Source organism: Natator depressus, chromosome 13 (genome assembly GCF_965152275.1).
Source record: "Natator depressus isolate rNatDep1 chromosome 13, rNatDep2.hap1, whole genome shotgun sequence".
Lineage (NCBI taxonomy): Eukaryota > Metazoa > Chordata > Testudines > Cheloniidae > Natator > Natator depressus.
The window spans coordinates 4,344,644-4,366,061 of NC_134246.1; the positions used below are offsets into that span (position 1 = coordinate 4,344,644).

At 39.0% G+C, this 21,418-nt stretch overlaps 1 protein-coding gene across 2 annotated transcripts in view; it reads right to left on the bottom strand.

The window, feature by feature from the left end:
• ZBTB46 (zinc finger and BTB domain containing 46) overlaps nt 1–21,418 on the bottom strand; it is a 112,903-nt gene that overhangs the window by 38,058 nt on the left and 53,427 nt on the right. For both annotated transcript variants that reach the window (XM_074969379.1, XM_074969378.1), the window contains exon 5: nt 779–1,060. In XM_074969379.1, the coding sequence (XP_074825480.1) occupies nt 779–1,060 (282 nt within the window). The remainder of the gene's footprint in view (nt 1–778; nt 1,061–21,418) is intronic.

Here is a 21,418-nt window from a genome sequence, read left to right on the forward strand (position 1 = left end):
TTGTCTCTTTCACCAACAAAAGTTGGTCCTCACCTACCTTGTCTCTAGCATCCAGGGACCAACATGGATACAGCAACACTGTAAACACTTCTACCCTGATTATTTGGAGATATCTAGCAAATGTGCAAGTGACTATTTACAAGATGCTATCATGAATTTTCCTTCCTTCCTCAATTCCAAATATTTAGTCCTAAAAAATTCCCAAAACAAACAAGTATCATCCCTCTTTGTGCACAAGAATAGTGAAAGTCAGTATGGCTATAGAAACTATATTTGTTCATTATCAAATGCAGACAATCCAAAGGAAGAAGCAAAAAAAAGGATTAGGCTGGTTGGGTTTACAAACATGACTACAACTCTCATTTTATTTTTAAAATTTACTGGAGTGGCAGTTCCTTCCCACCTGGCTTTATGATTGATTCATTTTTGATCCAAATCCTACACAGCATCCCTTCTTTAACTGAAAAAGTCAAATATTCCATATTCTCTAAATACGTAAAGCCATGCTAGTGATTTGTCAATAAGCACAAAGTACAAAATCAATGTAATAAATATCTCCCTAATACCTTTTGTATTTCCAACATTGGTATTAGAGTTACGCTGCATAACACTACAGACGACAGGATTCCAAACCTGGTGGGATGTGCATTTATACAGAAGTTTAACCTAGATACAAATAGTAAAGGAGAATACATCTAGAGTGCCCTGAATTTCCTCCTTTTCCCCTAATTAGGTTTTAAATTAATCTTTAAGCAAAAATATAAAAGTATAAACTTACGAGATAAAGAATGTGTGCCTTTGGGTAAGTACTCGAATAGCAGAGAACTGTCCTCTCCCAGCATGTCAGCTTTCAGAGATAACAAGCTGTTCTTACTCATGAGGGCTGCGCGCAGGTTAGCAACTGTCGCAGCCTGAAGTGCATCATCCTTCTCTGGGGTAAGAGGCTGAGATAGGTAGCTAACATCACCTCCTATGAGTGCTTCATCAACATTTGCGTAAAGGTCTGATCTCTCCAGTCGGCTATCCGAATTACTGGGTTCTGTCACTGTCACATCAGCACCTATGTAAATAAAAACACCATTAGAGAAACATACAAAGTATTCAAACTTTCAAGGTGAGATATCTACCACAGGTGCATTTCTAATCTTAGGACTAAACAGCTAGACACCAATAGTACATAGGGAAAGGACCTATGTTTTTGCTCTCATAAGTAGATGGTACAGAATTCTGGTTTGCCTCAACTTTTATTGTTCATTACGTATTTTAAATTAAAACAGTTACACATTTTTACTCAACCCAAAACATGCAACCTCACATGCTTCTAATCTCCAGACTACACAAAGATTAAAACAAAAACTCTGTTAGCCTTTTCTGTTGCCAACCACTAAAGACTTATTCAAATACATGGTGAGAAACAAATTTAGTGCGAGTAACTCTTTCATCCCTCGAGAAAGCCTGAAGGTGAACAGCAATATTATATGACCCATAATCGTGAAACAGAAAGTGCGTATGCATTACAAGAGATACATCAGAACCAATTCAGTTAAGGTTCACCACCAGATCCTACCAATTTGGGTTGCAGTATTCACTGTTGTCCTGTGAAGCAGGTGGTTACATCACAGGTACCACAAACAATGTAGATGGACAGGCAATATAAGATAATCAATGTAACTCACTGGATTATACTGAGCAATTCATATTTTGTACTACAGCAAGAGTTTCACTGACCATGACAGTTAAGATTTTATTACAGCAAGCTAGTACAGAAACGGTTTTCAGCCACTTTAAACTGTGGCTTTCCAGCTGAAATTTTCCAGGCTTGGTCTTTCCCCCAGGATGAAGATTCTGGAAAATCTGAGCAACAGGTCTACTACAATTCCATGTGGACCCTGAGGTCATTCATATTAAAAGTACACCATAAACCACAGTTGCACAACATATATTATACATGAAGTTTAATGTGAGTACTAGTGAAAAACTTCTGACAAAACAGACCACCCGACATAGTTAATTGCCTCAGAAGTCAAAAATATAATGGACTATTACAACAATAAAATTAGTATAAGTACAGAAGAATGAAAAGAATGTTAGAAAATGATAATACACATGTATGTAAAGTTGTAAATATTACATTTGCATGTTTTTTATTCTAATAAAAAATGACATCCATTCCTTTAGCCATCATAATTATTTAAAATATTCCACAAAGGAATAATCACCCAACAGAGTAACAGTGACCACACACAATAAAGTTAACTAGCCATCAATTCAAAATAGCCAAACATACCCAAACAAACCTAAAACCCAATCACACACACAATTTTGCCATTGCCAAAATCCTGAGCAAATGGATTGTTGGTGCAGCAGGTCCTAAAAGTCAACAGATTAAGGCTATTTTGGAAAGCCAGCAGATCATCACTGAGAATGCCCCACCAAGGGGGCTCTGTATCTCTGCAGAGTGCATGTATGGCTGCATCATATAGGCAGAGAGGCAGTTTTTTCAGTAGACAGGTCCCAAATGATTTATTACTTTATAGGTCAAAACCAACTCTCTAAAAAATCACTCAAACCAATAGGCAGCCAAGGCAGATCAAAGTGCTGATGCTGTGTGCTCCCTTACAAGATATACCACCTAAAAGGTGAGTTGTAGCACCAGCTGCAGTTTTCATATAGATTTAATGTGTGGCCCCATGGAGAGCATATTATAATTTAGATAGCAATTTCCATCACTACATCTCAAAGTGCTTTACAAAGGAAGTCAATCATTATTCCCATTTTACAGATGGGGAAACTGAGCACAAAGGTGAAGTGGCTTGCCCAAGGTCACAGAGCAGGCTAATAGTAGAGCTAGGAATAGAATCCAGGTCTTGAGTCTCAGTCTACTGCTCTATCCACTAGATCACACTGCTCTACATTACCATAATGTAATTTTGAGGTGACAATGCCACAGATAACAGCAACAAGGTCCAAATCAGAGAGAAAAGGTTGCAATCTCCTGTCTGGCAACAGACCAAAAAACAACATATTGGTCATTGCTGTAATATGGAGTGTCTAAAAGCCATTGCGTTTTAAATGATGGCCTACAACCATTCCAAAATTAAGAAACTAAGAACAGATGAATACTGTGACACACTACACCCCAGGGGAGCACACTGTAACCCTCATATTCCTCATTTGTATATAATTTTTATATTAGATACAAAGTATGCCTTGTAAGGTATCATGGGAAAGGTTATGATCTGCTGAAACCCACTGTTCCATCTAAATATACATCATTAATGCATATGAAGTTAGGAGAATTGTGCTGTATGATTGTCACTAAAATATCTATGGGTTTGGGAATCGCCCAGATATTAGCTCCCCCAAAGACAATAACCAGGGAGATCAACACCTGCCTGGGCTTTGGTTAACAACTATCAACAGCCATTGTCCAGCAAGGGAGCTACAAAGCAATGACTCACTTGCACAAGGCCACACCAGGGAATTGCTCAACCTTGCCTGGGGACTCAGCAGTGACCATGAGACAAGCCTAGATTTGTGTTCTCCAAGCACATGGGACTAGGGGTATAAAACAGAACAAAAGTGGCCCCATGCTGGGCCTTTCCCCCCCCCCCCCAGGCTGCAAGCAACAAGGACACTGAGAAGACAGAAGATTTCAACACAGGAGACTGGCCCACATTTAAGGGACAAACCTGTACATTAAGGACTGTAAGATAAAGTGGGGTGAGAACACTGCTTGATCTAAATACTGCCTAGTGTGATAAAGGTTAAGGTTTAGACTGCATGCTTATATTATATTTTATTTTGGTAACCACTCTGCCTTTTTGCCTATCACTTATAATCACTTAAAATCTATCTTTTGTAATCAATAAACTTGTTTTACTGTTTATCTTTACCAATGAGTTTGCTTGAAGTGCTTGGTAAATCTGCTCAAGTTACAAAGACTCGTGTATGTCCACTTTCCATTGATGAAGTGGGGAAACAATTAATAAACTTGCATTGCTCAAGAAAGGGTCTTGAGCAGTGAAGACAGTATATGCCTGAGGTACAAGGCTGGGAGCTGAGGGGATTTGGCTCTGGTGCTTTTCTCTGTGTGATTCATGAGTGGCTCTGGGAGTATTCATGCAATTTAGCTGGTTGTGGGGCTCCATTTTGTTTTAGCCATTGTTTTCAGCTACCCGCTGGCTGGGCTGTCAGTGGCGCGTTTACCTCCTAGTTTACCTCGGCCCAACTCAGTGACAACAGACGGACCATAGCTATATCAGAGTGGTATCCGCGAGAACAGAAATGGCCACGTGGTCGGCCTCCAAAGAGGTGGGATGATTTCCTAACAAGGAGATATGGACAAGCATGGCGAAGGATGGCCAGAGTGAGAGAAGATTGGAAGACATGTTGTGATTGGCTCAGTCTCAACTGATGAAGGACCGACAGTCTATGCAGTGGGGCTCCACATGCAGTTGTACTAAGTGGTAACAGCATCTGCAGGGGTTTGCTGCTTGCCCCTAGTAAGGCATTGTGAGAGAGAACCCAGAATAGGAGTAAAGGGGGCACAGCGGTTCCACAGTCCCAGGCTGCATCCCAGGGATCCCGTCACAAATACCTTCAGCCAAAGGGGCTTATGTTATTTCTCCATATCATCCTAAACTGGACATCCTACAATTTAGCACCACCTGAGGTTTGCCTAGTTTGAAATTTAACTCACCTGCCCTCCTCCACGACCTAAACTCAACCTGACTAAAACTGGCTAAAAGTGTTCAACAGCATTGTTCAGAGAAGGGGTTCTCAGCCTTCTTCTTTCTGAGGCCCCGCCAACATGCTATAAAAACCTCCATGGCCCACTTATGCCACAACAACTGTTTTTCTGCATATAAAAGCCAGGACCAGCATTAGTGGGTAGCAAGCAGGGCAACTTCCTAGGGCCCCATGTCACAGACAGCCCTGTGAAGCTAAGTTGCTCAGGCTTCAACTTCAGCCCCGGGTGGCAGGGCTCAGGGTCCCGGGCTACAGCCCCATGTGGCGGGGCTTCGGCTTTCTGTTATGGGCCCCAGAAAGTCTAATGCCATCCCTGCTTGGTAGATCCCCTGAAACCTGCTCACAGCCCCCTTGGGGGCCCCAGCCCCTTGGCTGAGACCCACTGGTCCAGAACACAAGCTGGCTTTCACCTTCATAAAAAAATACTTAAAATACTGTACTCCATGCCATCACCTCACGAAAGCTTATGCTCAAATAAATGGGTTAGTCTCTAAGGTGCCACAAGTACTCCTTTTCTTTTTGCGAATACAGACTAACACTGCTGCTACTCTGAAACATGCCATCTTAGTGGCCTTCCTAATGGCCACATGAATAAGAGGGGTGAAAGAGGAAACTGCAATACCCTATACTTGAGAGCCCTATTTGAGAAACAATGTGATCGTGAGACTAAGACTATCCCAATACATTTGCATAACAATAGCAGAATTAAGGTTAATCATATGGATATCTTGGCTTTTAAGTGCTTAACTATGCACTTGAAGTTTCTCTTAACAGTTTTTTGAACAGAAGTGTATCTGAAGTTAGTTATTTGTGATATGCTCTGATCTTACATCTGCCTCTCAGGGCACTTTAGATTCCTTATCATACTTTAGGTTTCAGAGTAGCAGCCCTGTTAGTCTGTATTCACAAAAAGAAAAGGAGTACTTGTGGCACCTTAGAGACTAAGGAATTTATTTGAGCATAAGCTTTTGTGAGCTACAGCTCACTTCATCGGATGCTCAAGAAAGCTTATGCTCAAATAAATTTGTTAGTCTCTAAGGTGCCACAAGTCCTCCTTTTCTTTTATCATACTTTGAGGTTTATTCTGCTAAACTGGATTGCATATATGATAATAGAACAATAGCCTGGTGTTGTCCCATACTTAACATCTTCCACTTCCTTCAAAAATGAAACTATTCACTACTATATAGTACTCAATCAACACTGTTGGAGATTTAGGGAAAATTAAAGAATGGCAATGCAAGCTTTGCAACAAACATGACAGCAGTGTTTAGGTTCATCTATCAGACATATTCTCTGTCTGTCTCTTTAAAGCAGAACTATTTCTCATTATTCCCTCCCTCCCCATATTTTATTTCTGGAGAGTCAGCTCACCCGTTTTAAGAAAAAAAAGAAAAGGAGGACTTGTGGCACCTTAGAAACTAACAAATTTATTTGAGCATAAGCTTTTGTGAGCTACAGCTCACTTTATCGGATGCATCCAGTGAAGTGAGCTGTAGCTCACGAAAGCTTATGCTCAAATAAATTTGTCATTCAACTGTCTTAGTTTCTTTTAGAAAAAAGTATTTTAAAAATTAGTTTTCTGAGTTTAAAATGTTAATACTTAGCCACATTTTTATTAGTGCTTATAACTAAAGGATAAAAACAATTGTAAAAACAGATTGTTTTAAAAAAACATTTGTCCCTTTAAACAAAATGATTCAAAATCATGCATTGCATGAAAAGAAAGAAATGAAGAGAATTCTGGCTAACTAAAAAGGCAATTTAACAAACATCTTTAAACCTATTACTCCGATCAGCCATGTGTGTAGTGCATTTTGCATGAGGTGGCAAAGAATTCAGGCCTGAAAGGATGTTTGACAACAATCACTGTTGCCAAAAATTGGGCAGTAAAACATTTCCGGTTTTCTCACTTCTTTTCCATAGCCTATTACAGATGCTGACTGACAGTTTCCAGAATGTGTTGCTGCATGCTGCACACAAACACTAATTGCTAAAACAAAGACGATTAATTGTAACCACAACAAAATATTGCATCTGATAAAGTGAGCTGTAGCTCACGAAAGCTTATGCTCAAATAAATTTGTTAGTCTTTAAGGTGTGCCACAAGTACTCCTTTTCTTTTTGTGGATACAGACTAACACGTCTGTTACTCTGAAACCTAACAAAATATTAAGTATTCGTCAAAAGCCAAGATTAGAGGTAGCCAATGAAATAGTACCTTTGGGGCTTTCAGTATTTATAGTTGAAATGACCTAATCAAATACACATTAAGGCAAAATAACTAATCACACTCATGTAATTACTAAAAAAAAAAAATACAAAATAAAAATACAAAACCAGAAACCCCAAAGGCACAAAGTCCCCCTTAACTGAGCTTCCAAAACCCCTCTCAAATCTGATGTAACAGCTCTTCTAATTTGTTAGCCAAGAATCACATGAACCTAAAGTATCCATCGCTGCCCAATTAACTTAGGCAGCGGTGGGGAACTTACAGCAGGTCCAGTCCGCTGCTGCATTTCATCTAGCCTGTGGCCAGATGCCCTGGGCCTTGGTGCCCCCCCGCGGGGCTGGAGCCACGAGCACTAGCTCACCCAGCTGTGGGGGGAAGCTGAGGTTGCCAGGATGTTAAAAGTACGGTTGGCTCCGCACAGCTCCCAGAATGTCCCTGCGGCCCCTAGGAGCAGGGACCATCAGGGAAGCGTCACACGTTGCCCCCGCCCCCAGTGCCGGCTCTGAAGCTCCCACTGGCTGGGAACTATGACCAGTGGGAGCTGTGGGGGTGGTGCCTGGGGGTGGTGCACACAGCCCCCTGGTCCCTCTGCCAAGGGGCCGGACATGGCGGCCACTTCTGGGAGCAGCATGGAGCTAGGAAGCCTGCCTTAGCCCCACTGCGCTGCCGTAAGCACCTGCACCCCAAACCTCCTGCCCCAGGTCGGAACCCCCTCCCACACCCTAACTCCCTCCCAGACTCTGCACTCCCACCCCCTGCCCTGTGCCCCCTCCTGTACCCAAACTCCCTCCTGGAGCCTGCACCCCAAACCTCTTCCCACATCCCAATCCCTCTGCCCCAACCCAGAGCCTGCTCCTGCACTCCAAACTGCTTGGCCCCAGCTCTACCCAAGCCCACATCCCCAGCCGGAGCCCTCACCCCTTCCTCCTGCACCCCAACCCCTTGCCCCAGCCTGTAGTCCCCTCCCACACCCTGAACCCCTCATTTCTGGCTCCACCCCAGAGCCTAGGGGAAGCCACAAGCCTCCACATCCCATGTGGGGCTGGAGCTGCAAACACCAGCTTGCCCCACTGCGGGGCAAAGCCCCGAGCCTCTGCAACCCGCCTTCTTCCCCCCCTCCCCCACAGGGCTGTGTGTGGCCCTCAACTGATTTTTTTTCTGTGGGTCAGTGGCCTATATAGAAAAAAGGTTCCCCACCCCTGAACTAAGGAGTTCATCAGGGCCCTTCAAATTCAAGTCAATCAAGTTCCAGTAAATGCTTTTTTTTTTTTTTTTTAAATTATCCAAGGAGAGGAGGAATGTAATAAGCCTTAATTCACCGAACGTTTATGGTATGTGTATGCTGCACATGAAGGTGTGACTAAACATACAACGCTAGCTTTTATCTAGCTAGTACTGTTGATTAGTAATGTAGATGTGGCAACAAGAACTTTAGCACAGGCTAACAACCTGACTACAAGCCATCAGGAAACCTGGGTACATACCTGGGTTAGTAGCTTGAGTTGCCACGTCTTCACTATTATGGTTATGCATGCATGCTAATTAAACCTAGCACGGATATGCCTACTCATGCTACACTCACACCTTCACTTATAACATAGACACACTCTAAATGAGAGCTTAAATGACATTTTCTTGCCAAAGAGGCATTTCCCTGCATCTTTTTGCATCATTCACAGGAAACCCTGTTAGCGCCAGCAAATTAAATATGGAATTAAAATGCTGTTCTGAAAAACTGAGCTCATTAGTATCTGCTAATAATTCTCCCACAATTATTCCATTGCCCCACCCTTGTTTCCAGACACTGACGCTTTCAGAAAATCTTTATTAGGAAATTCAGTCTGCTCAAAGACTTGCTTTAAAAAAAAAAAAAAAAAGCTTCCTTTTAACAGTTTCTGCTATACTGTAGGTCATACATTCCTGAAACTCTGAAAGTGTTTAACTGGGAAAAATCCTTATTTACACATGAAGCCCAATTACATGCATCTTGTTACAGAGAGACCACACATTCTAGCTGACTAATGCATGACACACACACTTCATGCCTAACTATGCTCACCACGGTAAGCATTAGCACAATTCTAGAAACAACAGTGTTTAAGCAGTTTGACAGAGTGGCTGGAGTAGCAGTTTCCTAAACCAACACAGACAAAGCCTCTGCACATAAATTTCTACTTGGATAGAGGTAAACTGGACACTTTTTTTTGCTGAGGAGCACAAGTGACAAGAAACCAGTTTTTTGTTCTTTGGTAGGTATAGAAGATTGTTAGCTTTTATGACTGCTGCTGCACGCAGAGTGGATGTTTTTAGAGAACTATCCACAATGACTCCAAGATCTCTGAGAATTAGCAGCTAATTTAGACCCCAGACTTTTATATATTTCGTTGGTACTATGTTTTTCAATACGCATTACTCTGCATTTATCAACATTGAAGTTCATCTGCCATTTTGTTGCCCAGTCACCCAGTTTTATAAGATCCCTTTGTAACTCTTCACAGTCATCTTTCGATTTAACGGTCTTGAGATACAGAGTCCTAGGGTACTGTATCTCAGCAGTATGCCACTGCTGTAACAAGGGTTTTATTTGAAAATACTACTAAACTGGAAATTCCTACAAAGCTTAGGGAGGTCAGAAAATTAAAACAAAAAAGATGGAGAAGTTACAAATACAAACACAAATTAAACAGTCAAAACAGAAAAACATAAGGCAATCTTCTTCATTGGGAAAATAATCCAAAACTGTTATGTGAGTGACATACTTGGAAAGTATGAATGCAAACTAGATAAAACTATAATAAAAACATACCAGCCCTGGCAAAATAACCATTTATCTGCTCTTTACACATGATGATTAATTATAACTGAAAAAAACCCTGTATTTTATTCACCTGCCATAAAGCTTACTTGCCTAAGTCAAGAAGAATTTTTCAAAGTTGGCTAAAACATACCTGGGGAGGAGGCAGAAGTTTATAGGCAGCTAGATATTAATTTGTTCTGTGATGTGTGACAATTTTAGGTTGTATATCCAGAAAGATCATATATTAGGAAAATAATCCTTCTATATTGCATTGTTTACACTAGAAAATGAACCAGTCACTGACATTATGTGTCAGCAATGGGGGTAATTAAACTAGCACTGAAAATAGACTACAAATGTAGACAGAACAAAAAAACCACATTCATCGCTGTGTCATAAACAGTGGTTGAGCACCGCTTGGTGCAAAGTTCAGCTACTATTTCTGAAACGGTTATGACACATTTGGTTCTGTTGTTGGTTACTAATTTGGAAGTCCATGTCTGAGGTCAGACTGTTTACCAACTCCAGGTAAATCACAGAATGATAGGAATGTTGGGCTGGAAAAGATCTTAAGAGATCTCTAGTCCATCTCCCACACTGAAGCAGAATTACATATACCTAAGCAATCCCTGACAGATGATTGTCTAACTTGTTCTTTAAAACTTCCAGTGACAGGATTCCACAGCCTCCACAGGTAACCTATTCCAGGGGTTGACTAGCCTCATAATTAGAAAGCTTTTTCTAATATCTAACCTAAACCTCCCTTGCTACAAACTAAGCCAATTACTTCTTGTCCTACCCTTGGTGGACATGGAGAACAACTGATCACCGTCCTCTTTACAACAATCTTTTCTGAAGAGTTGTGTCACATCCATGTGATTCAAGATGCCATACCACTGAGATCTCAGATCTCTTTTGAGTGTATTATGTGAAAGTATACCACAAGAACAATAAACGTTGTAGTGACTATTAGGTTACGATTCTCAGTATAGTTGTTTCAAGTATCTTCTAGCTGTTCTTTCAGTATTCCATCCAAGTAGACCTGAGCGCTCTGGACTGAGCTATGTCTACAAGGGCTGTAATATAATGTTTCAAAGGAGCAAGTTTACACTTTGAATAACTTCCTAGAAAACCTAGTGTCACTACTGAATCCTTTTCCACAGAGATATTTGATCAGCTAATCTCCAGCTAGAACACACAACTCTCATTCTGTGTAGCTATATAGTTATCTTGAACACTTAGCACATGACATGTTCTTGATTAACGGTAGCATGAAAGAAGCAAAAGCCACATGTCAGAACACATTTCTCAGGTGTCACATCAGGTCAGACTGAGGACACTACTGGGATTTGGTACCTCAAGAAATGTAGCTGATGCAAAATGGGGTATGGATTTGATAATCACTAAGGCTGTGTCTACACTGCCACTTTCAGCGCTAAAACTTTAGTTGTTCAGGGGTCTGAAAAAACACACCCGAGTGACAAAAGTTTAGCGCTTAAAAGCGCCAGTATAGACAGTGCTCCCAGAGATAAAGCTACCACCCCTCGTTCGGGGTGGTTATTTTTGAATCGCCGGGAGAGCTCTCCTGCGGCGAAAAAGCGTGACTACACTGCCCACGTCACAGTGCTGCCATGGCTGCCCTGCTGCAGCGTGCTGTAACGTGGGCAGTGTTGGCATACCCTAAACCTCTCTCTATGCTCTGCAGAAGTCCCGCCACCAAACTGAGGGTTTAGAGCCATAATGGAATGGCACTGAAATGCAGCTTATCCCTTTGACTTGAAAGGCAAGGAGCTCAAGTACCACTTCAAAACTCTCAAGTTGCTAATTTGGGACCCAATGCAAAAGATTCTACATTAAAAGAGGATGATTCCAATGGAGGAAGTCTAAATACAGTCACTAACCTTTTAAGAATTTCTTTGCAGACTTCCATGTTAACTGAAGAATCAGTCTAATGGGAAGCTATGGAGGATGACAGGTATAACTTAACATAAGCCTCCTGGGACCTGATAGCTTGAGTGACATCTGTGAGCAGACAGTAATGCATTTACGGCAATCATGCTACTCTGAAAGAAGACAGGTAGTGCTCATGTCTGTCAATGATTGACATCAAGATGACCCTTGGGTTAGAGCATGTAGCTGTTGGGTTGCTTCAAGTCTTCGGACATCTTACGATAATTGCAATTACTAAAATATACAGGTTTAGAGACCCTTAAAAAAGCAAATACCAAATATCACACTTATTTTTAAAGGATCAGAAACTGAGCATTAAACACTGCAGACCACACACGAGAGACAAATTTATTTAAAACATTTTGCTCTAAAAAAATAGCAACTTGACCTTGACATGCATTTCTCACTCAAACCATATAAAAAGTCATTACTCCCCCCCTTCTTTGTTTTATAATCACTGCCTCATACTTGAATTAGAAAACTATATTACTGATGCTCCATGCAAAAATTAAAAAAAAATTTTTTTAAAAGGTTTATTTTTTTTTAATATTTCTGGACCATATACAAAAGAATGCTATAGGATCACATTCTACTGCTCATTCTGGCTAAATACATTAAACAACAAGAAAGTTATGTTGGCTGGACTGCAATAATTTCAGGATATTTTTTAGTTTAGTTATCCTTCTCAGTAGTCATCCACCAAACCTATGTCATGTAACCAATGAACCAAAAACTGTTCTGTCCTTGATTCAAATTTACTGCTGCAATAAGGAGAAGAGCAAGTCCATGAACTATGTTACAATGCTGACAGAAGTTGACACAGATAAATGAAAAATTTAATTAAAACTGTGGGAGCGGTACCAGAGACTGAGCATTTAAAACCCACCTCCATCAACTAAAATATATCATCATGGACAATTATTTGCATGACAGTCAGATTTAATAAGCTTTTTAGATAAGGCTCTATTTATAAAAAGACTGTACCGTCCAGAAAAATATGAAGTATTGCCCCTTGAAGTTTAAAGTGAAGAATTAAAACAAAAGTAAGATGTGACAGTGAGACTCTACAAATATTAGAACAAAAAACAAGAGCGATACATAATTCCAATCTTCAAGAGCTTGAAAAATGCACTTGACGCTTCTAAAATAACTAAGCCTATTAGCCTGGATGAAAATTACTTGTGCCACCACCCCATAGACAAGGATCATATGCCCAAAGAAACAGCTCCTGCAATTTAAAGGTTGAATACAAATTGTGTACTGTAATTAACTAACTTCTTATTCCATTTCAGACATTTTAAAAAAATCCAACTCTTGCTTTTGTTATACATTTATCCTGTCGTGGCTTCACTCCACTTTTTGTTTTTCCTTCCTATCATTGTTCATGGTATATCAATATCAAGTTATATTCAGCACCTGTTTCTTCTTTTCCTTCTCTCATTACACCAATTTCTCTCTTCCCTACACTGTGTTCTTTAATTCCTCCTAAACATTTTTCTATCACACTTTTATTCCCCCCCCCCTTTTTTTTAATTTGTTCCATCAATTACTTCCCCTCTCCCTCCTGAATATTGGGTTTCTGGAAAATATTCAAGCCCGGTTTACTAGGAACCAGCTAAAGGGAGTTTGATCTCTCTCCCATAAGTCCCTCCTTGGCTAACAGAATGAGAAAGAATAACTGTTTCCCCATCTCAGTCTTCAGAGACTCCTGGATGAAGAGACTGAAGACAAAACTCCAATGGAAGCTGAAGCTAGACAAATTCAGGCTGGAAATAAGGCATAAATTTTTAACAGTGAGGATAATTAACCATTGGAACAATTGATCAGGGGCTGTGCTGAATTCTCCAACACCGACCATTTTTAAATCAATATTGGATATTGTTCTAAAAGATATGTTCTAGGAATTATTTTGGGGATGTTCTATGGCCTGTGTAATGCAGGTCAGACTAGATGATCATAATGGTCCCTTCTAATCTTGGACACTATAAATCTATGAATAAATTACCTGATCATTTTCTCTGCCTGATTTTTGGGTTCCTAAGTCAGTAGTGCCTCAGCTGTTACACACAATTTTAGGAGCTGCAGCAGAACAAAAGCACCCATCACCTTGGCAATTTTATTGCTGCCCTTAGGGTTCTGATAAGTAACAAAAACTGACATGACTTTGGTCACTTTCATTCTGCTGAGGCTTGACAAAGCTACAAGCAACACCAAAGGCACTGGAACTGTCTGCAGACTCAAGATGGAACTGCATCACTTAATACTGTGTTCATGTTTAGAAGGTATTCTTCAGCATAAGAGCTAGAAACTACATTTCTTTTAAATTAAAGCTTCGATTCTCCAGAAGCTGGATGCTAATCACCCAAGTAAATGGATTTATCAACTCCTATCTATGTATCATATGCATTTGTAAAGCAGCCACTACCATAATATCTGGACATCTAATAAAGATATTCAGAAGAACCTTCAATAACTGATTGTGAACGGACAACTAATCCCATTTCTCCTAATAAAGGAAGAGCATCTTATAAAATGTGTAATGTGTAGGTTGTGGTGGGAGGGAGGCAAGGAATTTTGATTTTGTGGGTGTACCTCTGAACCATACAAAACAAATGGTGAAAATAGCTTTTCGTTCAGAAATTGCCAGAGTCAATATTTCTATGGTATCATATTCTCTTCAAATGTCTTTTTTCTAGGTACAATGTTTTAGAAAAGTATAAGAAAGTCTAATGCACAAGATGACAGGAGCGTATGATCTAATCAGTGGAAACTAATTGTAATTATATGTGCAGTTTTATATAAAGAGTCTAGATGAGTACCTAGCACACAGTAGGTACTACTGGAAATAAATATTTGGCACAGCAACAAAACAGGCATCTGATTTGTACTTTAAAGTTAATTTCTAATCTAGATATTTACCATTTAAAATCCATTTTTACATTTAAGAGTTAGAACTGAGTTATTCATAAATGTTGCTGTGCGCTGCAACAGTGGATAGAGTATCTTCCCTACATCTGTATGTGATCCACAGGTAACATATCAAATAGCATATTATACCCTGGGGGGGGGGGGGGAATCCACAGGTGGGTCGATATTTCTTAAAAGTATCCTAGAAACACTATCAATAATATTTAACTTGGCATTTTAAATGTAAGTCACATTTATAAATTACTGTTGTGTTATGTATTTGTAACCCAAAACTAAATATGTAACCTTCCAGTGCTAAGGGGACATTAACTTTACAAGCATGCATTGCAACTGCCACAATTGCTTGCATCCACCCACGTTCAGAACAAAATAAACCAAGCTTTTATATTTATTGTGTTCTAGTGGACCCTGGCCTTCTACTTCATAAGAAGTGCAGGAGCTCAGGTTTGCACACCGGGGAAATAAGTATTAGAAATGCTGCCAGTGCCATATCAAAGATATAAACACAAACCCTCCTCTAAGTGAACATTTTAAAACATAAGATTGAAGCAAATTATTGTTTAAAATGGGGCTGCTAAAAGCACATTATCTCCAGACAAGTTTAAATGGTCAGAGTAGATATGGAATATTTTAGTTACCATCATATATATTCTCTGGTGCTTTATATCTGGTAGAATAAGAGACCTATAGACAACTTTAGGCAAATAAAGCCTACAGAGCTTTAAAGAAAAAGGTGGGAACTTTAAATAAATGGAAGGTACTGAAACACTAAGTTATAATTCACTGTATATATAAAAATCTATAACTCTGTTTTATCGTCAATAAAAAAAATCTAAAGCCCACAGTTGAATAAAAGAGAAGGGAAAAAAAAAAAAAAAAGGATTCCACAATAAAAAAAGGTCCAATATCCAAAAGACATTATCTTTCAAATACTTTCCCTAATATAATACTATGATAATGGTACATCTTATTAAGTTCCATACCTAGTATTTATGGCCAGCCTATTGTTACTGGAAAGTCAAGCAAGTTCTAAAATATTTTGGCCCCAAGTCTGTGAACACATACATGCTTAATATTTTGCAAGTGAAGTCAACCAATGGGATTGATGTCAGGGGGATCTGTAAAACACAACATTTTTTACACTGTTACATGTTCTTTATAAAACGTATTCTTACCATTTTATTGCATGTTCTCTAAAATAGACAAGTCTAGAGGAATACTAGAGAACTTAGATTGTAAATACTAGTTGAAAGACAGGAAACATTAACAGATGACATTGGATTGATACTTAGAGTACAAGCCTTACTGTATCTTGATAACGTTGAGTACAACAGTAAGAGTACAAGCCTTACTGTATCTTGATAATGTTGGGGTTTTCTGATATGTAGGCCAATTTACAGAAAGGGACATGTCCTTTTCTTCCACTCCCAGCTCTCTCTATATAAGGTATCTGAAAGCAATTTACAAATTTGTGTGGGAGTGGAAAGTGAACATACGTTGGGAGGGATGAGGGACATATTTGGACTGCCAAAGTCACTTTCAGTGTATGAATAAATCAAAAAGATTAAATAGCCTATAATTATACACCCCCCACCCCCCCAGAGTGCAAATACTTCCCAAATCTCTATGCTAGTTTTAAGTTTAAAATAATGGTCATACAGTAATCTTCATACATACATGCAATTCAATAGGGCATTCCTTGCTTGTTTTATACCAACAATGCACTGCACTACTCATCGTATTATAAAACGCAGTTGATTATGGTAACTGTGGTTCTCCCAAAGCACTGTCTTTATGTACATACACGTGCATGTCTTCCTGCACGTATGCATATATAATGAAGAACTCGTCTCTTTCGGCAACAGAAGTTGGTCCAATAAAATCTATTGCCTCACCCATCTTGTCTCTCCAAGAATCCTACAACAGAAGAACTCCGAGGAAGAGGAGAAAATAGTATGGTTTGAAAAGGCAAAACTCTCAAAGAGCCACAGTCAGAATGTTAAGTTGTTGGGTTTTTTTTTTCCTCTTAAAAAATGACCCCTGCATAATCCTACTTGCAAGATGCTAGCAAGCAGCACCCAGGAAGTAGGACTGAGGAATTCTAACACCACAAGGATTGTAAAAGTGCCCTCAAAGGGTCAGATTCGGATATCCTGAACCATGTTGAATAGTAATTTATTCTAAAGGTAGCCCTACTGAAGTTAATAGTACTTTTTGTGGAGTAAGGCATTACTTAACATAATGGGGGGAGGGGGGGAACAGAATCTCGCCCAAAGTCAGTATCAAAGCTCGATGCCAAGTAAACTGTGGCAAACACTGTCAAAAATGAATACCCTTGATGTGGGAAAAAGACAAAGGACAGCTCTTTGTACTGATAACGGTAATTCTGCAGAGAAAAACAGGAGGTATTTTATCGGAGCCAGTCTGAAAATTATATGAAAGTAGCATTCTTTAAGGTACCCTTTAAGTCCAAAGCCCCAGATCAGCTGAAAGGGAAAGGGCAGGAATGATGAAAATTAAAATTAGTCTTTCAGAACTAGAACTTTCTGATAAAGCTGTTTGATTTCTGGAGGTCTGCAATGGGATGAAGACAGTCTTTTGGTATGATTCTGAGATACTGTCATCAACCTATTTATGGGTAGATGATGAAATCTTAATATCATGGTAACACTATGGAGAAGTTCTCACTCTCTTTCAATTATATGACCAAAAAGACAGAGGGTGCCTTTTAAAAGAAGGACTGTCCCAGTTACATCACATGGTCTAATGCCATTAGGAGATGAAGTTTCATCTTCTGATTCAGTGAGGTTTCATGATCAATTAAGAAAACCGGTAAAGCTTCCCTCAACAAAATTATGTCTTCACAAAATAAAGAGTCTTCACATTAAATCTGATACTTTTGATACTAAATGGTGACAGACTGAAGGTGGGTATGGGAAAGGGTGAGTGGTGCCTGTGGGTATGTTAAAAGCTTTGAAGAAATTTGACTGAATTACAAACTCAGGGAGAGAGCTGAAAAACCCTTCATAAGATGCCTAAAAAGCATAACTTTGTTACATCAGAAGATCAAGACCCTGGAAAATAATCTTAAATGTTGTAATCTTAGAGAGACTTAAAGAAGTAATGTTAAAGAACCTTGTAATGTTTCACCTCATTTGACAGAAATGTCCTTTCGATAAAAAGCTTTGGCTCCCTTTGTAAATAACAAATGCATTTAGAATGCCTTATAAATTTATAAATTTTATAAATAACTGCTAAGCACTTCATCTACACCAGCTTTATGCCACACCTTTAAACTTATCTAGAACCAAAGTTAAAACTAAGTGCCATATTACAAGTGATATTTGGAAGTACTTGGGACATATTTTGGAGGAATAGAAGGGAAAAAGGATACATAATAAACAAGCTTTACAGAAAAAGTGAAGCATTAATATGGACTCCTTTTATGGCTAAAACTGAAAAAGTTCTTTTTTTACTTCTGTTGTCACATCAAACTCTCAAAATCAGGGTTAAACCCCAAATTTGCTCACCCTGATATGTAAGGCTCCCCATTACAACTTGACTGTTTAAAAATAACATTGTGACACTTGATAATAAGGAAACATGAGCCATTGCTAACTTACAAATAGAACTCCTTTGACTGGCCAGTGAGTATCCAATGCTACCATAAAGAAGACTGACTGCTGTCAGTGGAGAGCAAACACAATCCAACCACATGTGCTGTATGAAAGTCTTTGTTGAAAGTTCATGTGGATCCTGATTGAGACCAGACAACAGAATGGATATTGAAGGTGTGTGTTGACTTCTGAATTTTATTTCTGTTAAGTTTCTTGGAAAAGTCAAATTCTGTAAAATCCTCACGTTTGCGTAAAACAGAACTTTTAATTGGAATTTAATCCACGTCAGTTGTTCTACAGGTCTTAAGCAAAGTTTCAAAGACCTCATTTATTTTTGTATAGATACATACATACTAGCAAACCTAAATTTGGGGGTTATATTGGCTTCATGTCCCTTTAAAAGCATCAGAACATACATTTTTGGGGTGTATTTATGTTGTTACCTCATCCAAATTCAGGAAGCAGAACAAACCCCCTTTAACTGTTCCAAAATGCATTTATAACTGCTTTTTTTAAATGTGTCAAGTTTTAGGAGAACTGTCCAGAACTGGTGAAAATCTGCAAGATACTAGACTTATTCAAGGTGCCAAAGATGAAGCAGGTCTGGAAAAACATGCACTCACATTTCCACTTTTAATCTACTCAACGAACAAACTGTGAAAAGAGCTAAATTTATGTAAGGCAAGACTGATGTGCAAACAGTCAGAAATCATTCTTTGATTTGCCAGTGCTTTTTGTTTCTTTGCCTCCCTCCCCCCACCTTTTTTAAACAGGATTGGGCAGGGGTGGGTGGGGGTGGAAAATGATATTTCACCTCAGGATGGCTCTCCAGTGAGAGGCGGCAGATAATCCCTAGTTGGCAAAAATGAAAACTCCTAGCAGACATAACTTTTCTACAGGTCACTATTTATTAAGCAAAACTACTATTTTCACTTACTGCAGTTAATTTGCATGACAGAATTCAGGCATATCATTATCCTGGATTCTTGGTTATCACACCTTTGAGTTTTGTTGGCTTAAAGTGTGTATGTGTATATAAGAGCTGTGACTAGGATAAAAATGTGCAATATGTTCTATAAAGATATATTCCTGGTTATTAAAGGAAAGCACAAAAGCCTTATTTGCATAACAATTCACAGCTTTATTACAGAAAGGTCCAAGCAAACATGAATATTCAAGCACAAATTTATTCTAAGAACCTCTTTTAAACAGGATATATCTTCTGAAATACAACTACATTTAACTGAAACAGTAATTTGACTAAGTTATCTCCTTGGGGCTGCACTTCATTTTTCACTATGTTATGGATTCTACAGAAACTTTTTACTGTGGTCCATGCTGGGACGTGGAGCACTCTCTCCTCTGCACTGCAGGTTGGCTTTGGATAATCCATTAAGTATTATTTTGGAAAACGCAGCAAACAGCTTTTGAAAGTTGCCATCTATTGCTGGGGACCCAGAGGGAAAACTTCAAAGCTTGCTAGGCCAGCTACTCCATTTATTTTGTCTTAGCTAGAAATTTCTAGAGGTCTCCCAGAGTCCTTTGAATAAATTGAGAATGCACTGTAGTATGATCTGAGTATTTGAACAGTTGAACTTCTAGAATACAAGGAGTTCAAAGTGCATGCCATTTGAAAGGTAAAGTTCTGCTACATTTCCAATAAGGTCTTGAATATGAACTATGAATTGGTTATCATAGGCCATTATTCGATTTCCATATGGTCAATGCAACAAATACATTTTTATTAGAAAATCTAAAATCCTTCACGTGGAATATATCTGTTCTTTCAATACACAACTCCAGATGTCTGAATGAATGTAAAAAAGCAAGACAAGACAATTTCAACAACTCTCCAAAATCTAGATTTGAAGAGTATCTGAAAACAGTATTTCAAATTCTTTAAAAAAAAAAAAATAAATCTAACACTAAGCCTTTTTGAAGCATGCTAAAAAGATTTGGGTTTGCTCCTAGACTGGGCATGTTCTAGCAGAACTTCAGTTTTTAAAGGATATTCACTTGACTACAAAGATACATATTTTAGGACAGATCACTTAAATACCAAGTACTTTAGCCCACGTGAGGATAAGCTGATTCCCCCTGTTGACACATTACAGAGCAGCTCCAATATGGGCAGGAATTATACTTTCACATGCAGAATCACAGAAATGTTGGGCTGGAAGGGACCTCAAGAGGTAATTTTCTAGTTCATCTCCCTACACTGAGGAAGGATTAAGTAAATCTAGACCATCCTTCACAGATATTTATCTAATCTGTTCTTAAAAATCTCCAATGATGGAATTCCACAGCCTCCCTTAGAAGCCCATTCCAGTGCTTAACTATAGTTATAGTTAGAAATTTTTTCCTAATATCTAACCTAAATCTCACTTCCTGCAAACTAAGATGCTTATCCTTTGGTAGCCATGAAGAACAGACGGCTCTTTATAACAACCCTTAACATATCTGAAGAAGTCTCCCCTTAATCTTCTCTAGACTAAACAGGACCAGTTCTTTCAATCTTTCCTCAGATGTCCGGTTTTCTAGACCTCTTATTTTTGTTTCAGAGTAGCAGCTGTGTTAGTCTGTATTCGCAAAAAGACACGAGTACTTGTGGCACCTCAGAGACTAACAAATTTATTTGAGCATAAGCTTTCGTGAGCTACAGCTGATCCGATGAAGTGAGCTGTAGCTCACAAAAGCTTATGCTCAAATAAATTTATTAGTCTCTAAGGTGCCACAAGTACTCCTTGTCTTATTTTTGTTGCTATTCTCTAGACTCTCTCCAATTTTTTAAAGGGTAATGCTCAAAACCAGACACAATACTGCAACTGAGGCATCACCAGTGCCAATTAGAGCAGAATTACCTCTTGTGTCTTACATACAACACTCCTGTTAAAACACCTCATGACACTAGTCTTTTTTGCAACAGCACCATATTGTTGACTCTCATTCAATTTGAGATCCACTCAAACAGACAGATCCTTTTCTGCAGTACTGCTGTCTAGCCCGGTATTCTCCATTTTGTATTTGTGCATTTGATTTTTTTTCTTCCCAAATACATTACTGTATACTTGTCTTTACTGAATTTCATCTTGTAAAGTTCAGACCAATTATCCAATTTATGAAGATCACTCTGAATTATAC